The 21,994-nt window shown below is 45.1% G+C and overlaps 1 protein-coding gene across 2 annotated transcripts in view; it reads right to left on the bottom strand.

Annotated features, from left to right (window-relative positions):
- COL4A6 (collagen type IV alpha 6 chain) overlaps nt 1-21,994 on the bottom strand; it is a 268,803-nt gene that overhangs the window by 27,608 nt on the left and 219,201 nt on the right. For both annotated transcript variants that reach the window (XM_024748716.1, XM_024748707.1), the window contains exons 9-23: nt 20,304-20,366; nt 19,453-19,488; nt 19,232-19,273; nt 18,218-18,310; nt 16,919-16,972; nt 10,769-10,828; nt 9,465-9,509; nt 8,924-8,977; nt 7,520-7,589; nt 6,340-6,447; nt 5,302-5,442; nt 4,370-4,474; nt 2,452-2,612; nt 1,801-1,980; nt 1,088-1,271 (exon numbers count right to left, since the gene is read on the bottom strand). In XM_024748716.1, coding sequence (XP_024604484.1) covers nt 1,088-1,271; nt 1,801-1,980; nt 2,452-2,612; nt 4,370-4,474; nt 5,302-5,442; nt 6,340-6,447; nt 7,520-7,589; nt 8,924-8,977; nt 9,465-9,509; nt 10,769-10,828; nt 16,919-16,972; nt 18,218-18,310; nt 19,232-19,273; nt 19,453-19,488; nt 20,304-20,366 — 1,396 coding nt within the window. The remainder of the gene's footprint in view (nt 1-1,087; nt 1,272-1,800; nt 1,981-2,451; nt 2,613-4,369; nt 4,475-5,301; nt 5,443-6,339; nt 6,448-7,519; nt 7,590-8,923; nt 8,978-9,464; nt 9,510-10,768; nt 10,829-16,918; nt 16,973-18,217; nt 18,311-19,231; nt 19,274-19,452; nt 19,489-20,303; nt 20,367-21,994) is intronic.

The following is a 21,994-nucleotide window of genomic DNA, read 5'->3' as shown; positions in this document are numbered from 1 at the left end:
GAAGAGTATGAGATAAAGTCAGGTTAGAAACGTTGGTTGTGTCCATGTTTGGAGACTTCTGAATTCTAGGCTCAGGAGTTTGAACATTATCCTCTATTTAGTAGAGAACATTTGTGGCTTTGGACTAGGGGAGTAACATGACGGAACCAGCTCTTTACAGATTATTAAACTGGCAGCAGTGTTCATAGTGGAATTGAGTGGAAAGTCTAGAGGTAGGAAATGAACAACTACTTAGGAAGTTGTCATTCTTCCATCCATCCATCCATCTATTCATCCATCCATCCATCCATCCATCTATTCCAACAAGCATATAGGTGTTAGCTAGGCATGAGATAATGAGCTTAATACCAAGAAGAAGAAGGGAAGAAGATAGGAGGCATTGCAAATGCAGAATATGAGATGAATTTCAAGTTTTCAAACTTCAGATGACTACAAGAAGTGTGGTACCACTAATGGGAACATAGAAGTTGTGGAAACATAGAAGTTAGGATGAAGAACTGTTCTAGCTGTACGCAGGAAGGCAAGTTAATAGCATAGTACCTTGATCTATAAGCAGGGCTGTCACTCATTATAATTACTAAAATTCAAGTAGAAAGAGAAGTTATATAAATGGGAGGAATTTAAGGTATGAAATGGAGATCAGACTAGATAGAACTAGGGTCTCTTCTCAATCTGAGATCTCATGAATTAAGGAAAGGCTCTTCCCTACTGATGATATTACCATACAACTTAGAGGATACCTTTCTTGTCCAATTTCCACTCATTACTTCCATGGCACTTGTAATAAATGGTCATCCAGCTTCTGCTTGAAATCTTCCAGGGATTATGAGCTCATAACCTCCCAAGGCCATTCTGTTATACTTTCAGACTGCTCTGTTAGGAAGTTTTTCACTTAGTAGGGCTGAAATCTATATTGTTCTGTGTAACTGTACCACAGTATGATCCTTTTTCCACATGAAAACCCTCAAGAGGATTGAAAGTAGTGAATCCAGTTGGCCTTCTTATGACGCATTTCACGCATCTGGGTCATATCTACCCTCAAGGAGTCAGTTTTCCAAGCCCAAAGCCATCTGATTCCCTGACTCACCTGGAATCCCAGGGGGGCCTGGTTGCCCTGGGAATCCATCTACTCCTTTATCTCCAGGAAGCCCACGAGGTCCAGAAGATCCTGGTAGCCCAATTCCTGGGGGGCCAGTTGGACCTGCGTGGCCTTTTTCACCAGGAAGTCCTGGTAACCCCTTTTCACCTGGGAAGCCCTGTCCACCATCACCCTAGACAACACATAGGAAAGGATGAATCATTACTTAAGAGACTTATCTGGAGAGCCCTCTGACCATAGGAAAGAAATACCTAACCAGTATGAGCAGGGCTTTATTTTTTGGTTAAAATTCTCTGTCACTCTAGTTTTTCAATCAATTCTTCTGAGTTGAGTTAATGGGAATGAAGCTTGTCAACCCTGAGTGATCTGATAATGCAAAAGGTTCTAGATGGGTGGGGGTGAGGGGGGAAGGACAACTCTGGTGGGGGGGGGTCATAGAAAGCAGCTGGATTACTTGCAATGGAAAGCTCCTCAGAAACTGAAACATTTTAAGTGACGTGGTCAGTTGTCACTAGCGTTTATCAAGTGAGCCAATGACCCATTCTGAGAAAAAGATTCCTATTTTACAGAAAGGAAAAGCACAGAGACAAAAGTGTCAGTGGCAGAGGCAGGAAGTAGCCATCAGATACTCCCCACCCGCCCACCTGCCAAGTCAGGTGTGAGGATTTACAGCACTATTTACCCAGGAACAATCGACTTACCTGAAAGCCTGGCAGGCCTGGTAAACCTGGTACTCCGTCCTTGCCTGGGGCTCCTGTCTCACCAGGGAGCCCCTGGAGACCAGGATCACCCTGATCTCCTGGCATCCCTGATCCTGTACTGAGAGTCGCTTCCCCTTTCTTTCCTTTGGGGCCTTCCAGACCTCGAGGCCCAAATACACCCTGACAAAAAGACAGAAGGGAATGATGAGGAGATGCAGACTTCATAGGATTCTGGCACCTCGCATAGGTCTGACCTAAAACAGGTCCGTGGGTACATTTTGGCACAGTTCTGGACACTGGATTATGTCGTCATCTTGGATTATAATTGCCCATTTATTTCCTTACCCTTTCTAAATTTTGAAATCTTTGAGGATGGGAACCTTGTCTTCAGGGCCTGGCACAGTTCTAGGCAAATGCAAATAATTTTGTGGAAGGAAGGGAGGGAGGAAGGGAGGGAACATAGGTAGGTTAAAGCAGAAAGGGACTTTCAAGATACCTAGATAGACTTCTTCATATTATGGATCAAAACCTTGAAGGTCTGCTTTATCCCCATCTTTCTTTTATGTGTTTTAGGAAAGTGATTGGTGAGGAGTGAGGGGCATTTAAAAGCTCCCATTTGCTCCCTCAGGGCCAAAGTTTGGTAAGACTTACTGGATCTCCTGATGGGCCCTGTGCACCCCCAAAGCCTGGATCTCCTCTCGCTCCTTTCAGGCCCGGAAGGCCCAGGAGACCTGGTGGCCCAGGTAGGCCTGGCTCCCCAGGTGGTCCAATGTTTGGGACACCACCATCACAAGCACAAAAACCAGAGTCCCCTGGAGGAAAAAAAAAGACAACATTAATCTAAGTGGGCCATCTTTCCAAGAAGAAGGAAGACCTGCCAGCGGTAATTCGTGACCTGAACAACTCCATGGAGGGAATCAGAAGGCCTGAAGAGAACAGACTCGAATGAACTAGGTTCACTTTCCATCAAAGTACATCTGTGCTAGTGATTTGGATTTCAGTCTTCTGGGGTGGAGCCCAGCCATCAGTGAGTCTAATGTGCAGCCAGAGTTGAGAACCACTGACCTATACTAACCAACTGAGAGTCTGGAATCCAAGCCACTTGAACATACTATTCACCAAAATGTCTTTCCCCTGTCTTTTGTACACAGAGACACATGCCAAATAAATTGATGACAGAGACTTCAGCAAAGCATCTTTGAAGAGACAGCAAGGAGTCACTAGCACTATAGCCCAGCCACTTATACCTTCCATGCTTATGGTCTAGGAAATGAGACTTTGGATCAACAGAGGTGACTCTGAGTTTCCCTAAGATCCTGAAGGGCCTCTTCCTACCTTTAGAAAATCGATAACCCCTGAAACTCTGAAAGAACAGCCTGTTCTCCAAATAATCATTTCTTGAGTGTGATCCATGAACCTCCTGCCTGAGTCACCTGGGATGCTTGTTTATAAGGCAGCTTGCTGGGCCTCACCCCAGGTCCAATCAATCAGACTCTCAGGCGGCCAGGTCCAAGAATCTAATTTGTAGTAATTTCCCCTAGGTGATCCTCATGCCCAGTGAATCACCTGAGAATCACTATCACTATTCCAGACTTGAGAGAGAGAGAGAGAAAAAAAAAAACCTTCTGGTCCCATGGGAATATAGGAGGGGAGGCATTAGAGTTGGCCCTGTTTTTAAGTATGAGAATGGTATCAAGAAGCACACTAGCTCTGCAGTGAGTCAGGGAAGGGCCAAAGTTGACATCGTAGGTCAAGACTTGAAATTTAATATCCTTTGCCCTCAACCACCTTCCCTGGATCTAAAAATTAGAGATGGGGCTTTCAAAAATTTCTGAACTAGCTCCTATACTTAGGTAGTGCCATTTTATGATAGGGCAATGAGAAAGGAGAGGAGTGAGTTAAAACCTCTCTGTTTGAGGTCGAGGAGAGCTGTAAATTCCTTGAGAGAACAGGAGAGATCTCAGGTACCTGAAACCCCCAGGTATACCCAAACCTCTCTTCAGCCAGTACTTTCACCTCTTCCTCCACCCTGCCCTGGGCTGGAGCTATAATGAAGTGATTTATTTGCACTTTAGCATCTGCCTCTCAGAGTATGAAATGGAGGAATGACCCAAAGACAACAGAAAGATGGAAAGCGCAAGGCAGCCGAAGGCTGGGGCAATCAATCAATCCTTCAGTCAATCTGTGGGGACCGGAGTTGTTTTCCTGGAGCCAGTTGGCTTTTCCAGAGTTTCAGGTCTTGACCTCTCCTTCAGGCTGAAGGTAATCATAAGTGACTTCCTGCCTCGGCCTTGCAAACTGAGAGGGGCTGCAGAATGTGCAGAGTGGCTTCTGCAGGTGGAGGGGGCAGGTAGAGTAGCCTGGGGGCCACTTTGTCCTGTGTGACTTCAACCGCCAGCCTCAGTCTTAGAGCTCCAAATATAGCACTTCCAACAGTCGCATAATCACATTCCCACTCAAGATCCAGGATTCGTCCTGTTCAGGTTCCCAAGGCTGTTAGTTTGCTTCTTCCCAGAGGGCCTTCTCCAGGGAGTTTGGGGAACAAAGAAACCTAAGGGGACAAAGTCACCTTTGATTCCTTTGAGGCCTGGGTTTCCTTTTGGACCTCGTTCTCCTCGGAGACCAGGCAACCCTGGCTCTGTGCTCTGTAGAGTTCCCGTCTCAAATGCTGGACCTTTAGGAAAAAACAAACATAAAAGATTGGCAACTTACAGGAGCCTGGGCTCACGTGACTCAGCATAGCAGCTCAGTCACCAAGGGTCCTTGAGCCTCAACCACCAGAGCAGAGACACCCTTCCCCCAAAAATCCAAGACAAGGACCCAAAGTCTGTAGCAAGTCCAAACTCTGTTGGCTCAATTCTCTCTACTACTACTACTTATAGGATGTCTACTACGTTCCAGGCACTGGACTAGACACTGGGGATATGGGAATAACCAAGGCAGCTTCAGCAACTCAGCAGTCCCCATGTCTATCCCAGGAAGTCCTCTTAGGACAAAAGAGGAGATGGGCACAAGCTGCAGTGGTCAGGGGTTGCAGGTTACAAAGAAACATGCGGGGCATATTTCTAGCCTTTTTCTTAGAATCTAGAATCTCATACTCAGGTAGCTGACTTAAGGAGAATAAGCCCTCTAAATGAGCTTTTAGCAGCCACTTTGAGGATCCAGGCTTGGTTTCCCATTTCTTGGACTCTCAGCCCGCCCCGCTGGAGCCCTGAGGACCAGGGAAAGCTTGAAAGAGCCAATGCTGCTCCTTCAGGAGCTGCAAGACCACAGGCCTAGGGGCTGAGAACAGTGAAGGGGGAAACGGAATGACTACGAAGTCAGAAGGCATTAGGTAGTGTCTGATCATCGAGATGGCCCTCACTTGCCTATTCCTTGGTGAACACTCTGATTGCTGTGGTCCCTAACATGTGACATGCTCCCTCCCTCAAAAATCAGGACTGTTCTGCAATCTGGATCACACCTGGATCTCAAGACCAAAGAGAGAAACAAACAACTTACCAGGTAGGCCTGGTAGGCCTGGTAGGCCTGGCAAACCATCTCTGCCAGGGAGGCCAGCTGCCCCAATTGTGGTGTGGCCGGGGTTTCCTTGGTCCCCCTTCAGGCCTGGAACTCCCTGGAGCCCTAGAGTACCGGGGCCACCTGGAAGGATAAGCCCACACAAAAATGCTCATCACATCACCCTCCTCTTCAGGGGATTCCAATCAGTGCCGATGTTAGACACTAGCTCCAAGGGAGAATTTGGGAAAGCATCTGCCCTTCTCCTGCAGCTGAGTTAGAAGGGTCCCTAGGAATCAGCTAGCCTAACCTCTTGGGAAATGGAGGCCCAAAGACGTACAGAAACATGGTCAGGGGTGCAGAACTTCTAAGTGGCACCTGAGAGGGAAACCTGGGTCTCCAGCCTCCCATTTCTAGATTTTTTCCACCTTGGTGCTGAGATCAGCTGTATCTCCTCCAAGTGGCCGTTTTAAAAGCACGGGTATCCTTACAGAGGCCCATCTCCAGAGAATTTAGAAACTGCTGTCTTTAAAAGCAATGTCTGAGGCTTTGTATCTGGAACATCCCTGCCTCCCAGACGCTGGCATGCCCTTTCTCTGTTTACTACTATAGAGTGACATATGGGTGTGTTCCTCCAATGACTGTGTCAAGGATGTCAACCACAGGATCCTGGGTTAAGCACAGAGTGAAGGTCTGGGTACAGACTTTCGTCTGGGCTTTTGTCAGCTCCTTCTGGCAAGCATCAACTGGGATGGCACATAAACAGAAGGGTGACAGGGCTCTGGCAGGCCAACCCAGGCCCCCTCATTGATGGTCTGGGATTGCCTATATAGCTATGGTACATTACCGAGGTCAAAGGAAAGCTGCTTACCCAGGCCCTATTCTCATATACATTGGCCTTGGGCTTGCAGCAGGGAGCCTACTGACTATAGTCTACCTTTCTTTTGACTTTGGCTGGGTACGTACCCAGACCAGAGTATAGAAGGGGATGCTGAGCACCAGAGTGGAGATCTGTGCATGGGGTGGGTTAGTTTGTTTTACCTGGTGAAGCTGGTAATCCAGGGGCACCAGGAGGGCCAGGCAGGCCCTGGATGCCTTCATCTCCTTTAAGGCCTGGGAGGCCTGGCATACCGGTGTCTCCAGGATAACCTGGCATTGCAACAACAACAAAAAAAGCAGTAAGCAAACCGAAGGGAGGCCCACAAATGCCACAAAATGCCTCAAAAGAGTTGCAAGGAGATGTCCTCAGGTTAGAAGCACCTTTCTTGCCCTTCACAGGTCTCCCAGATGCTAATGGTCTCATGTGATAATGGGCCTATTTGAGCTAAGGCTCTCCTACTGTTCAGTACTGGTCTGGCCAGGGCTTACCTTCCATGGTAAGATCTGATAAGTACTAGGAAGGTTCTTCTACTACTAGTAATCTTTTGTCACGCCTCAAATCTCTGCCATTTGGGTTAAGGTGTTGAAGCCTACTCTTCATGTTATACACAGGTTTCTTGAGCGTGGAACACAGGAAGCCACCATCAACCATTAACACCTCAGCTTTAATGAGTTTACCGGACAGGGCACAGGCCTGAGAGGATGTGAGGAGAAGGAAGTTAGGAGACCCAGATTGAAGAGGCACTACAGGAGAAGCCTTTGGTCAAGCGAGAAGTAGCTGGAGACACTGACATCTAGATCTCTAGAGAAGGCGAAGGGAAGAGTTGGGCACACACAGTAACTAGAACAAGGAGAGGTGAAGGCAAACTTCCAAAGTGTCACACTATTGAGGGCTGTCCTAATCAAAAGATACTTGCTCCCCTAACCAAAGATACTTTTCCACTTCCTGTGAAATTGTCAAGCTCAAGCATGCATGGGATCACGTACATGAGAACCTGCGTGTCCCAGAGTATCAGGCTGAAGTTAGCCTAGCTGGGAGGGTATGAATCCTTCCCTAAGCATCACTAGGAGAACCATTTTTAGCAAATCCAGACCCAGGCCAACGCAAATCCTAGTCTTGGTGGACCCAACACAAACATGGAGTATGGGGCTTGGCTTCTTTGCCTAAGACACTGGAGTTAGATTCATTTCCCAAGTTTAGGATCCATGAGTGGCCCTTGTGGGGATCGGGTTTAGCAGCAATCCACTGGCTGACAAAGTATCCTCTTAACAATTACAGGGGATATAGAAGTCAACTTCCTATCTTTTTTTTTTTCCCACTCCAATCAATGAAAAGTTGCACCTGAGATCACAGCACCATCTGTATCGATGAAAACATCTGGGCCTGGCAGGCCAATGTCACCCTTTTCACCCTGCAAAGATTAAATACATTAAACACAAATATTTCTGTGACCTCATCACATAAGATTTATGTTCCCTCAAAACCATTCCCTGGGACAATGGAAGGTTCCTCCTTCTGTAACCCCTGATTTCCAGGGCCAAACAATCCATAGGTTAATTTCAAAGTCCAATAAATTTAAGATGAAGGTGACACAAGGCAGCCCAGAGGCCTGACACTCAACTGAGAACCTGTCAAGGACAAGGGATCCCAATTTTATCTTGCAACCTGACTCCAAGACAATCTGCTTCTGGGCCTGGGAAACATATCGCAGGAATAGAAAATATGCCTACACCCAAGAGGTGCTAAGGAGGGAACAGAGTTTTAACTTTTTTCGTTGCGGAGCACAGGCTCCGGACGCGCAGGCTCAGCGGCCATGGCTCACGGGCCCAGCCGCTCCGCGGCATGTGGGATCTTCCCGGACCAGGGCACGAACCCGTGTCCCCTGCATCGGCAGGCGGACTCTCAACCACTGCGCCACCAGGGAAGCCCGAGTTTTAACTTTTATTTCCCACTTTCAGCAGGCTTGGGACTCTGCTACTGTCACGGCCCTTGTTAGTGGGTGATGTCAGGCAGAGGAAGTCAAAAGAGTCCTAATTCTCTCAAAAGGGAGACTCAGGTACCAGAATCAGACAGAGTGGCATATCCAGGCTTGGGAGGTAGGAGCTGTCTGTCCCAGGTGCAGGCAATAAGGGGATGCATTGCTCGAGAGAATTTAAAAACGATAACAAAACCCAAAAGTCGGCAATTCTAAACAATGTCAATAATAAAATATTTCTCCTTGTAGGGATGGATTTGCTTGTACGCATTTCGTGTGAAAAGGGTGACATCTAAAATGTCAAAATACTAAAAAATACTCCATTTCATCATATAGGCATTTGCTATGATCTGAATGTTTGTGTCTCCCAAAAATTCACGTTGAAAACCTAATGCCCAAGGTGATGACGATATTAGGAGGTGAGGTCTCTGGGAGGTGATTAGGTCATGAGGGCAGAGCTCCCACCATTGTTAGTGCCCTTATAAAAGAGGCCCAAGAGAGCTAGCCCGCCCCTTCCACCATGTGAGGACACAGCAAGAAGTAGGCAGTTTGCAAGCCGGAGGAGGATCTTCACCAGAACCTAACCATACTGGCCCCCTGATCTCAGACTTCCAGCCTCCAGAACTATGAGAAATAAATTGCTCTTTTTTATAAGCCACCCAGTCTGTGATATTTTGTTATAGCAGCCCAAATGGACTAAATAGCATTTATACTAATTCTTCACCCTTCCATCTCCTCAATCCTGGATTTTCACTTCCTAAAAACATTACCTTAATTCCTGGGAATCCATTAAGCCCGGGGAAACCTGAAGACCCCTTCTTGCCCTGTGACAGAAACATAGTTACAACTGAATTGAATGTCTAAGAGCACAAGAGGGGCTGGTTTTTGGATTAGGCCAGGGCAAATGGCACAGGGATTTTGGCCGGCATTCCAGGATATATATGGATCATACCTGACTCTGGAAGCCGTAAAATGTTCCAGAAGGCAATATGGCGCTTAGGTAGCCAACTTGCATGTTAGGAGGTACAAGGGCCACAAGGCTAGAGACGAATACAAGCAGCCTGGCTTTGCTAGGCCCTGATAACATGTTAAAGGAGTACTACTGCATCATAGGACTGAACACTGGCCACTCATCTTCTTGGGTAAAAACGAAAGAAGTGAGTGGCTGAGATTCTATCAAACAAAGAGAGGTGGACAATTTGAATTGTAAGCAGTGTTTCCCTTTGCATTGATGGTCATGTTAAGTAAAGCAAGAGGGCCTTCTGATTTGGATTTTATACACTGAGGCTTTAATGATATTAACCAAAATACCTGACTCCCTGGAGGGCCTTGGACTCCTTCTAAACCCGTGGGACCCTGTAAAGAGAATAGAGGTACCTTAGAAAGATTAATAGCCAATGCTAGACAAAGCAACTAGACTTACATAACAAAGCTCTCCAACTGAGATCAGGATTTAGCAGCTCCTAAAACCAGGTAAGAGAATGTTCCTAGACGTGCCTTAATGACTTCTTTCTAAGCACTAATCCATCAGGCTGAATAGGCACACAGGGAATTTTTAAAGAGCTAAATAAATGGAAACATTTTAAGTACTATGTGGAATTGGGTAGAAGGGCTGGGTGGTATTATACTTAGTCTGCATTAGTTCCAAGTCATGAGATTTTTAAATAGATTGTGGGAGGGTCTCTTGTCTCTCTCCCCCAATGCATTTCTTGTTGGTGATTTTGTGTTTTCAAGACAGGGGAGTAGAGGAAAGTGGAGAAAGAAATGGCAGGGTAATGGATGAACATTGCAGAATACTCAAAAGACTCTTGACAAACTTCATGACCAAGCTAAAAAGACAATTAATTCTCTGAAGTGTTGCTTCTTTGAGGCTAAGGTTGGCCAATTACTAACAACGTAAGACCTAAGTGCCTGAAGCTAGGAATCAGAGAGGCTAACAGTTATTTCTCCACTTGAAGTGAGATTATTATTGGAAACTGTTGACTCCAAACATTACTCACTATGTTCTAGAACTTCCCAGGTTTGTTTCTGTCCTATAAAAATTGCACTTGGTCCTCTTTCTTCCATTCCTGCAAACTGCCCCTACCCCACCTTCCCTCAGGATAGAATGGAATGAAAGTAAGACATGTCATTCTTTAGCCCAGAAGATAATTATAGTTGAGGACAAGGAGAGTAAACGGGCTGAGGAACCACCTGGTGTAGGGAGTACAGCAAGTCCCCTACATGCGAACGAGTTCCATTCCAAGAGTGCATTTGTAAGTCCAGTTTGTTCGTAAGTCCAACAAAGTTAGCCTAGGTACCCAACTAACACAGTTGGCTATATGGTACTGTACTGTAATAGGTTTATAATACGTTTGCATCTTTGAAAGGTTCACAACTTGAAGGTTCGTATGTAGGGGACTTACTGTACCTCATTCCTTATTCAAAGGAGCCACTAAGTCAAGGGAATGTGGCAGAAGGGAGAGGAAGAGGTCTTAGGGACCTGCCCGAGGGTTGAGAAAGAGAAACAAGAGAAGCTTAGGAGGCCATCAAGTTACATAACAGAGATGCAAACGGGAAACAAAAGGGACCGGGTGACTTGACAGATCCAGGCGAGCAAAATTCCAGGTTCGTACCCTAGGTCCCGGCAAACCAGGGATTCCCTTTTCTCCTTTTTCTCCAGCAATTCCAAAACCCTAAAGGAAAAAGAGACCACAGATTATAACATTCATTTCCTCACAGGTCTCCTGGCTCCATCCAAAGCAAGGTGGTAATTTCCAATCAGCTCCACTGTCCCACTGGGGAAGCTCAACCATGCTGAGGAACACACAGGCCTTGAAGATAATTTGAACCGTTCATTAAAGGCTTCTTTTTGGTTCTAGAAGTAATGTCTTCTCCCCAAAAACCTATTACAAGTATTTATGGAAACACGAACTAACAGCATAGAAATAATGACAGATCTAACCTCATTGATTTTACAGATGCGGAAACTAACACTCAGAAGGGCCAAGCATCTTGCATGGGTTAGAGAGTCAATGAGACAGTCAGGGTGTTAGCTTCCATTCCAGGGCCCTTTCTAAGAGAACAGGCTGCTTCCCACCATCTAGGAGCTTGGGTCAAAGATGACCCACAAATGGAGAATTGTGTTAATCCTTGGGGATCGACGCTAGAGAGAAGAGCTTATGCCCTTTGGAGACATGATGACTGCAACATCTGCTTCAGTGGGAAGGAGTGTTTCTATCTAGAAGTGATCTAGAACTGTGCGGGCTTTAGGAACACTCTCAAAGGGACTGCAAGATGGTCACCAACCCCTCTTGTCCTGCTCACAGAAGGTGAGGGCTTGCAGCCACGGACATGGCTTGGGGATTCTCTAGGAATAAGCAGAAATCCAAAAAGCAGAGTGAATGAGACAGCTTCCTCCCCTCTGGGTCCAGGACAAGCATATTCTGGGCCCCCGAGATACAGAAAGAATTCATTACCAGAGTGGATAAAGTCTTTCATGGCAAATGTAATCGAGGTCACTTTGTTGTTACTGTTTAAAATGGGACTTCCTGGAGCACGGATGTTGGCAGATAGCATTTAGGCCTATTATGAGAGTAAAGGAGGCAGTGAAGTTCTCTCAAATGTAAGCTTGTGAAAGACACTAAATGTTATGGCACATCTCCTGTTGTCCTCTTGATGTGACCTGGCTCAGCTAATTGTAAAAGCACTGCTCCAATCCCATTTGTAGTTTTTTTTTCTTCCTCTTTCATACTCAGAGCATTCCCGTGGGTACAGTTGGCCGAATAGCCCTTAGTTTTCTAGGCCCAAGTTTTTACTTTCTTTTGTTTTTAAAACGTGAGTTGTTTTTACTGTTGTTGTTGTTGAAGAGGGGAGTGTACGTCTGTGAAGGGTCCCACTCAAAGCAGCCTTTGGCTCCTACTTGCCATGCTGAATAGGGTTTCTATTTGAAAGGCCTGTGTGTCAAACTGAATGCAAACTTAGTTCTGCAGTTCAAATTGGAAACCAAGGCATGCTGCCCCCTGGTGGCATGTATCTATTGGCGGCTGAAGTCAAAGGCTTCACGGAGCCTTCCCTGGCCTGTGCACAGAAGCTACGGCAGCCCACGCTGCCCCAAACTCTTCGAGCACTAAGCCGGGTTCCGGATGAAAGTCTGTGAGAGAAGGTCTGTATCACATTCACTTCTGTCTCCTCCAAGGCATGTTACTGTAGCCTGACACATACAAGGTGGTCCAATACATACTTGTTGAATTAAATGGAACAGCGACCAAGGGAAAAGACTGTTCAAAAGTGTGAGGAAAAGAATGTCCAGGTACCATCTCACAGCCTCCACCTATCTTTACCACAGCTGTAAAGACAAGGGGCCCTTGCCCTTCTTCTCCGGAAAGCAGAAAGAGCCTCTGGACTCTTGCTTTCTCAGAGAGAGGGTGTGAGAGATTGAGCTACAAGGTGAGCAAAAAGACATATACAAAGTTTAAAAAGGAAAAAAAATGTTAAAAAGCAATTTGTGTGTCGGGGTTAGAGCCAATAAAACATAAATGACTTGGCAAGGTATTGGGCTGTAGGCTCAGCTTCTCTCCCAGCACAGGGAGGCCCTGTACGAGGCCCTGCTGAACAAACTGTTCTAGCAAGATGTCTTGGGCCCCGGCCCCGGCCCAGTCAGTCGCCATCATGAGCTGATCAGCACCCACTGCTCCCTTACCCCTTCTCACCCACGGTCAGGAACACCTCATTAGAGCACTAGCTTAGCTGTTTACAGGCCTGCTCTCTAGGGCCCTGGTCTCCTGGTATTTTGGGTTCATGGATATTAGTGGCTCTGCAAAAACTCAACTTCAGTCACGTGGCTGGGAGTCGGGGCAGACAGCAGGGTGAAGAGGGGGTTGTGAGAGAAAGGCAAGCTGCGGACAGTAGGCTGGAACCAGGGGGCGTCAGGGCTCGCTGTGGAGTGAAAGACACTCTGGCCCTGAGTCCTCAGAGGCCTGCTGGCCCGAGAGGCAGGCTGCCAGCACGATGGTCACCCTCTCCGCCTGAGCTCCTGTCAAGATGGGGCTCCTCCTCTGAAGGACCTACCTGAAGTGCCTGGAAAGACTGGTGCTCAGCAGAAAGAGAACTCCCACCTGTCCAGTAGTTGCCTCAGATCCACTCAATAGGTACCTCAGGATTCACCACTTTCTTCCCTTCTCTCTCCCATCATCTGCCATGTTGCCTTACCCTGCGTTTGCTGGTGCCTTGGAGGGCACAGAGGTATATGCCTCTCTCTGACAGTCTCCACGGGAGCATCTGTGGCCTACACGTGAGTGCGCTGCTGGGACAATGTCATGAAATGTGTGAAGCTGGGGCTGAGCCAGAAAAGCAAGGATGCTGGGTCACTGCAGAAGGGGCAAGGGAAAGAAAGTGAGGTCTAAATCACTCAGGTTGGCCACTTGTCAGCAGCTCCTGCAAAGATCTGGGCTAGGATGGAAAGAAAACAAATGGTTGAAGGGAACATTTCAGATTCCCCAGAGATTTCCACCCTCAGCGCTGCCTTGTTTCTCAGTGAGTGTGGATAATTGAAAGCCGACGTGAGGGCTTTGGATTTGAGAAGTGTGTTTCCTCTGAAAAGCCCAGAGCATCTCAAACACGTCACCACCTTTCTTCTTACAACTATTCTGGCAGAAGTCACAGAAGTTACCTATAAATGTTCCCATTAAGCAGATAGAGATATTGGCAGCAAAGGAGTTATAGGATTTGGCCAGGGTTGCATGTGGAATCCCCACCAAAGTGGCCTGAGAACTCTGGTTTCTTGATTCCCACTCTCTGAAAATATGCTGTACCATATAAAGGAAGCTTTTTTTTCCACCTTGGATATCTTTACAATCAACTGGGGTTTCTATTTGTCAGGGCACACTGTGAAACTCTGGAAATGCTGAGCGTGAAACGGTATTGCAGTTTATCACTGTGCATTGCTGTCAGTCAGTGTGTCTTTCTTTCACAGGGCAAAAGGGAACGGGTGAAATTGCAGAAGGGGAAATCCTCTGACGTAGAACAGGGAAGGGAATGGTAAGGAGGGAGGGAGCGTGAGCCAGTGAACTGCAAAGCACCAGAGATCACGCAATCCACAACCACCATGACAAGAATGAACTGAACAGTAGGGGGCAGTATGGTATGAGGAAAAAGCCTGGAGTTGGCTAGTATTCAAGAAAACTGAATTTCAGTCTCAGCTCTGCTAATAACTTGCTGAGTGACTCTGGACAAGCCTCTTTACCCGTTCAGGCCATGGTTTCCTCATCAGTCAGGGATATAAACCCAGCCCACCTTGCTTACATCATAGGGATGATAAGAGGTGACTAGAATTTATGTGAAATGCTCACAAAGAAAGGTGCAGACTTTATTCCCCAGCCCACTTGCAAAGTACTCTATGTCTGTGCTGTCCAATCGAAAGATAACGTGAGCTACTATGTTATTTTAAATTTTCTAGTAGCTTCATTAAAAAAGTAAAACAAATAGGTGAGGTTAATCTAACAACATTTTATTTAACCAAACACATCATAAATATTGTCATTTCAACACTGACATAAAAATTGTTAATGAGATAATTTAGATTATTTTCCTCACACCTAGGTTTGGAAATCTGGTGTGTATTTTACACTTACAGCACATCTCATCTCAGACTAGCCACATTTCAAAGGATTGGTAGCTGTTATGTGGCTAGTGGTTATCATATTGGACAGCACAGATTTATACTTTGTAAAGAAACCTGATGAACATGGTGAGTTGGGCCTCAAAACAGTAGATATGACCATTGCCACATGACATATATACAGAGAGGTTCAGATACTTGAAGGCCCAGAGCTGGGGCTGAGGCTGAAGTCCAGGTGTCCTGTCTCCAACATGAGTATTCTTTCCCTTTATGATTCATTAGATACTGAGCCGATTAAAATCAAGGCCATTGAATAGATGGTTCTCTGTTGCCCCTGTGTCTCTATGGAGTAGTAGGGATCACTGTGGAAGTAATCTGTGCCAGTGGCTCTACTGGCTGTGTTTTCCGGCCACCTGGAGAGACCCAAAGTGTTTCAAAGAACTGCAGGGAAGCACCGGAGTCATCTCTCCCCACTTTGCCAGCAAGCCGGGGGGCAGGCCTAGTCATCTTTGATTCATCCATTTCCCTCCTGACCCCTACACCCAATCCATGGAACTCTCATCAGCTCCTTCAAAACATATCTTGTAGTTTAAGAGATATGTCAACCAAATGTAATCTGTGAGCGTCATTTGGATTCTGATTCAAAACCAGGTAATTATAAAAAAATATATTTATGACACAATCATAAACCTGAATTCTGACTTAACAGATATTGTCATTTCTGATAATTCATTAGTGGTGATGAAATCATCATTATGTTTTTAAAAAGTCCTTATCTCTTAGAAACACTGAGGTATTTGTAATGAAATGCTACATCTGTTGTTGGCTTCAGATTGGCCGTGAGTTGCTAATTATTGACGCTAGGTGATGGGTACACAGGGGGACCATTATGCCACTCTCCCTACTTTGCATGTGTTTGAAATGTTCTGTAACAAAAATTTTAAACTTTTTACATTTTGAATCCATGTACTTCTCTCCATTTCCACTGCCATCATCCTAGTCCAAGCCACCACCATTCCTCACCAGGATTGTTGCAGTAGCCTCTGTTTGCTGTCTTCCCCTCCCCCCATCCTCCATAACCCAGCCCCCCAACTCCCACTACCACCAGAGAGATCTTAAAAATACAAGTCAGGGCCTTCCAATGGCTTCCCATTACATTTAACGTAAAAGCCACATCTGACCTACAAAGGTCTCCATGATATGGCTCCTGCCTCTCTGCCTGGTTCTTGGCCTCGCTCACTCTTCTCCACCCGCTCACCTTCTTGCTGTTCCTCTAAAGCACTGAGCTTGTTCCAACCTCAGGGTGTTGACACTTACGGTTCCCTTGGCCAGAAACACTCTTCCCGACCTTTCACATGACTCGCTCCCTCATAATAAGCGATCCCTCAGAGAGGCCCTTCTTGACCACTCTGTCCAAAGGTGCCCATCCCATTACCCATCCACACTCCAACACTTTTACCCTTTTTTTATCTTCTATGTATCACTTACCAATATATGAACTTGTTCTCCTTCATTTGTTTACTTGTTGATTCTCTCCCCTCCCTCATCCCCCCAAATTGGAATGTACTTTCCTCAAGGACAGGGACTTTTACTTATCTGACTGTTAGCTGCTGTTGCAGCCTTAGAGTCCAGCAGAAGGCCTGGCAAATAGGGGCCCTCAAAAAGTATTTGTTGGGTGAAAGAATCTAAGATACAAGGGCACATAGGAAAGTGAAAATAGGATCACTAACACTAACTACCATTTACTCAACAATTGATACGTGCCAGGCATTTATTAAGCCCTTTTCATGCATATTATCTCATTTAATTCTCATAAGCACCCCATTATTATCCCTTTTTTGGTAGGTTAGGAAACCGAGGCTCAGAAAAGTTAAGAAACCTGTCCAAGGTTACATAGCTAGAAACTGCTGAAATCAGAAGTCAAGCCTAGGTCTGTTTTAACTCTAGAGCTTGAGATTATAACCTCTAAGCTATATAGTCTCATAAAGAACCTAATGTCCCCATGGGTTTGAGAAACAAGACATTTCCTTAAATGCCTTCTAACAATGAAGATGGTGAAATTCTCTACAATAACCATAGGAAGGAGGTCCTCCTGTTAGCTTTCTATTGGTATAGCTTTTGTCCAATCAGATCCTTGAATACATGTTGACCAAACAGGGAGACTTACCGGGAGACCTGGAGGACCACTTATTCCTGGGAAGCCCTGAAGCCCTGGTTCACCCTGGAAAATCAACCAAAGCTTAGTGAGTAGCAGCAGGAAGCAGTGAACATAAAGGAGATAGCTCCCTTGAGTTACTTGGGCTGGGCAGTGGGAGACCATAGGGTATCCCAATTGGGACACCAGAGGCTGGTGCAGATTGCCTAGTCTCCACAGCTAGTAACTACACCAGGATGTCTTAGTTTACGGAGCCCTTAGTAGTGTGGAAAGGACCAAAGTCCATGACAGGCAAAGAAAACTATCCAAAACAGAGTCTCAAATGCTCAGGCTAATTGGGAGATAGAAAAGATGATCATCTGCTTTCTCTCTAGCGGAAGAAGCTGTTCAGTGCAATTTCCTCCAGCAAATTACTGGCTGCAAAGACACCAATGGTTTTGGGAAAAGAGTAACAATTACAGTTTGCAAAGGGAAACATAATACTCTAATCTCTTTCCTTGATATGCTAATTTATCTATAAGTGCCATGAAAGGGCTCCCTAAGGTTTGGGAATGATTAGGGAGGCAGGCAATTTTTCATATGCTCCCAAACTGTTCCCAACTCAATAATTACTTCCTGTAAGCCTGGAGAAGGCCTGGAGCTGTTGCTTCCACAAAGACAGAATTAAAGAAATGGGACTAAACACCTTCCCCTGCCTGGGTCCCTTGACCACAGGTGCAGGATCACAAAACTTAAGGAATCCCCAGGAAGGAAGGGAAGTCAGGTTATTGAAAGATATCTGCACACCTTAACAGCAAACAGTCATTCAAATACAACCATGTGTACACTCATATCAAAATAGATTATAAAATATCTCGGTTAAACAGGTCTACAGCTTCAGCCTTGGTAGTCCAGATCAGGCAAATTAGGGCATCTACTGCCACTTGGTGACAGTATACACTATTTGCAGGGTCATCTTCTGAGGGCAAATAGTTTCTTTAAACAGATAACTTGAAAGCAACCATTATACCCTATTGCTCTGTCACAGTGCTTTGGGGACAACATAAGTATTGACAGGGTTGGTAGTTAGGAGGAAAAAAACCCAACTATTCAATGTTTGTTTTAAGTTATTCAGCATTTTGATAACTGAATCTGCAAAACAAACACAGAAAATAGCACTTGAACGAATATTCAGAAACCCAGTTAAGCTCATATCCATATTACCCAGAACCCTCTATCCTTCCAGTATACTCTGGTTATTAGATATTAGAGTTGAACTCTGGTATTAATAGGAAAAGGCTTATTAACTTCTTGTTCTCAAATGTTCACTACCTTGGATCCTTTCTTCCCTTTGGGGAATCCCATGAATTCCAGTTCCCCAGTAGATGGTGGGGGTCCTGCAGGGCCAGGCAGGCCAACATCCCCCTGTAAGATCAAAGGAAACATTAAGCAAAGCAGACACCACACAGATATTTCTCTGGAGGGTAGGTTTGTCCTCAGGATGTAATTCACAAATCAACTGTCCATGACTTTAGCCTCTTCACCCTCACCCTTGCATCAATGAGGAAACAAAGCTACCAGTCTCAAGGGGTGAAAAGAATTATAAGCCTGACCAGATGCATTTTGTACCAGCACTGCAGAGGGAGGAAACAAGATGGATGAAAGTAAATGGCAGGTTCACGGTTGCCATGGTCATGCATGAAAGGGTGTTTAGAAGAAAGCAAAAAAGGATTTGAGCAAGGTAAATGGCTACCTCTTGGCAATAGTGATCAGACTCTAATTGGTCCAATCATTGCCAAGAGCACAAGCAGAGGCAGTGAAGTCCGTGTTGGAACACTGAAGACTGGATTTGCTCCTTGAAGACAGTGCAATCTACAAGAGGCAGCCGCCAAGGATGGGGAGGGCAAGCTCCCAGTCTCCCTTGAGGCTCCTAAATCACTATACAGTTTGTATAGAGGGAAATATGAGAATGAGGGAAGGGAAATAAAAGGGAATGATGAGAGGGGGTTAAGAAGGAGAGACAGAGGAGATAGAGGAGGAGGAGGAGGAGGAAGGATGGAGAGAAGAGAAGCAGAGAAAAGGAAAGAGAAGGCGACACAATATAATACAAATCAGCAGGGAAATACCCAGGTGGAAGGAAGAGAAAATATATCTCAAGAGCGTATGTTTGTAAGACATGTACATTTCACAGGTAGGAAGCAGGAAGACTACAATATTTTGAAGGAAAAAGACTACAGTAGCCTATGCGTGCACATGCAGCCCTATCACAAGCAGGCATATGTGTGCAGCTAGACACATTTCTAGGAGCATATGGACTGCAGAGCGTATGTTCCAAAATTTATTTACCTTGACTCCTTTCTCTCCTTGGAAACCTAACCCCATATTCCCCTGAGGCACAGGGGTGTAGGGAGGAAAAACAAAATCAATTACTAAACAACCTCCAGGAACTTAAATTGGAATGCAGTCTTTTTTACCAGAAAGTATGTTTAACCAGACCAGAATATCTCTGGGGGAACTAGAGTACTTAGCGGTAGGAGGTCAAATGCCCCAAGACAAAGTATACTTACATCAGGACCAGGGAAACCAGGGGGGCCTGGAGGACCCTAGATTTAAAATGAAAGGAAAGAGCGCTTTTTAGTTTCAGCCCCGAAGAATCTAGGCACGTTGAGAGTCACTGAAGATAAGTCCCCCACCCCCTTGGTGTGGTCTGGCTTTGGTGTAGCAGATTCTAGCTCCTTCTCCCTGGGTTCCTTTTCTTAAAATCTCCTTTGAAATTTCCCCAGTTGACCTGATAACCACATTCATGCTAAGGTAGTGAAGACTTCATGTGTCATTCTCCCCATTAGGCCAGCACTTTTTAAATGATGACTTTTGGTGAAAGTAGACCAAAGTAATCAGTGGTGGTGGGATTTCACACATTGGAGAGAGAACAATCTGGGGATGTGGATTTCCCAGAACCACACAGATGACTGGCTATGCTCTTCCTATAGCCAGTGATGGGAAATAGGTAGGTGGGAAGAGCTCTCCAAGGTGAAGTACTGAGAAAGATTTTGAAGCTGCCTCTGTGTTCAGGGTGGGTGATAATGGTGTGATTAATTAGCAATGTCTGTCGTGGGTAAGGGGAGTGGAAGGTCACAATAAATGTACCGGGTATTAGCCATCCTTGGGCTATACTTTAGGTTGAGCTAGACTAGGAGGCTTTGGAGGCACAGAGTGGATGGTCAGAGAGACTCTGATAAAAGAAGATAACAAATAGCTCCTGACAAGAGCATGCTTCACTTTAACCTCCTAGAATGGAAGTTGCCTTTCTCTGCTAGGAGGGCCTACATTTACATCGGCTTACATTTACTTCACGGCCTGGTAGGGAAAGCATTCATGTGAATGCTGTGAACACGTGGTAGATTTAGCTGGTTCTTACTTGCAATCCTGGTGGTCCTATGGGTCCCACAGCTCCTGGAGATCCGGGTGCTCCTTGTGGGCCCTAGAGAGGCATGTTTTTATCAAGGTCAAAAAAGTATGGCAGTTTCTCAAAAAAAATATATCCACAAGAATTGCACAAGAATGTTCATAGCAACTTTATTCATGATAGTTAAAAACTGAGAAAACACGATGGCCCAAAACCTATGGGATGCAGCAAAAGCAGTTCTAAGAGGGAAGTTTATAGCAATACAATCCTACCTCAAGAAACAAGAAAAATCTCAAATAAACAATCTAACCTTACACCTAAAGGAACCAGAGAAAGAAGAACAAACAAAACCCAAAGTTAGCAGAAGGAAAGAAATCATAAAGATCAGAGCTGAAATAGAAACAAAGAAAACCATAGCAAAGATCAATAAAACTAAAAGCTGGCTCTTTGAGAAGATAAACAAAGTTGATAAACCATTAGCCAGACTCATCAAGAAAAAGAGGGAGAGGACTCAAATCAACCAAATTAGAAATGAAAAAGGAGAAGTAAAAACTGACACTGCAGAAATACAAAGGATCACGAGGGATTACTACAAGCAACTATACGCCAATAAAATGGACAACCTGGAAGAAATGCACAACCTGCCAAGACTGAGTCAGGAAGAAATAGAAAATGTATATATCTATATCTATCTTAGATGTGTATGCACCTATTAGCAGAGCTTCAAAATACATGAAGCAAAGACTGATGGAACTGTAAGGAGAAATAGATTAAAAAAACCAGTGAGGACAAAGAAGATCCATTAGGTCTGTTTATATTTTGTTTAGTTGTTCTATTAATTACTGAGGGAGGGATGAAATAGATAAATTCATGATTCTAGATGGAGATTTTAACATCTATACTCGCCCCAACCAGCTGAATACATAGTCTCTTCAAGTACATATGGAACATTCACCAAGATAGTTCCATAGGTTGGGCCATAAAATAAAACTGAACAAATATAAAAGCATTGAAATCATCCAGAATATGCTCTCTAACTGCAATAAAATCAAACTAGAAATCAATAATATAAAGATATCTGGAAAGTCACAAATTTGGGGAAATTAAACGCCACAAGTCTCCATGGGTCAAAGAAAAAATCCGAAGGGAAACTAGAAAATATTTTGAAATGAATGATGACAATATTGAAAGCAAGAGAACGAAATCTGAAGAGCAAGATGGTGTGGGAAAATGCGTGGCCCTGTTAAAGCTGGGGAGCAGGAATAAGGTGATATGTGCTTAGGTAAGGGATGGAGAGGCTAAGTGAAGTTGAGACTTAGGAGGGAGAGAAAGTCTCATGATGTAGCCTTAGGTGGACAGCATCTCTTTCTTGATGACGTCAGTGGAATCCTTACGCCACATTCCTACTAGTTTTTCACATCCTGGGGTGGGAGGTGGCTGTGTGTGTGTGCAGAGACCGTGTCTGAATTGTCTCAGGGATCATTCCTAGCCCTTTGCTCAGTATCTGTTCTGCTCAGTATCTGTTCTGGAATGGAAGAAGAAAGGAAGGAACCGTGATACAGGAAAAGAGGAGGAGAGAAGGGGCCTTTATGAAGCCACTTCAAAGGAAAATGATGACAATGTGGAAAGTCAAGGAAAAACAAAGCTCTTATTAGTACAACTCATGGCCTTTCATGGACTCACTCTTATTGAGTCCCTAAAAA

The sequence above is a fragment of the Neophocaena asiaeorientalis genome, unplaced genomic scaffold (assembly GCF_003031525.2).
Source record: "Neophocaena asiaeorientalis asiaeorientalis breed wild unplaced genomic scaffold, Neophocaena_asiaeorientalis_V1.1 scaffold41, whole genome shotgun sequence".
Taxonomy (NCBI): Eukaryota; Metazoa; Chordata; class Mammalia; order Artiodactyla; family Phocoenidae; genus Neophocaena; species Neophocaena asiaeorientalis.
The sequence above is the reverse complement of the archived record's forward strand: the minus strand, read 5'-3'. Positions and strand labels throughout refer to the sequence as shown.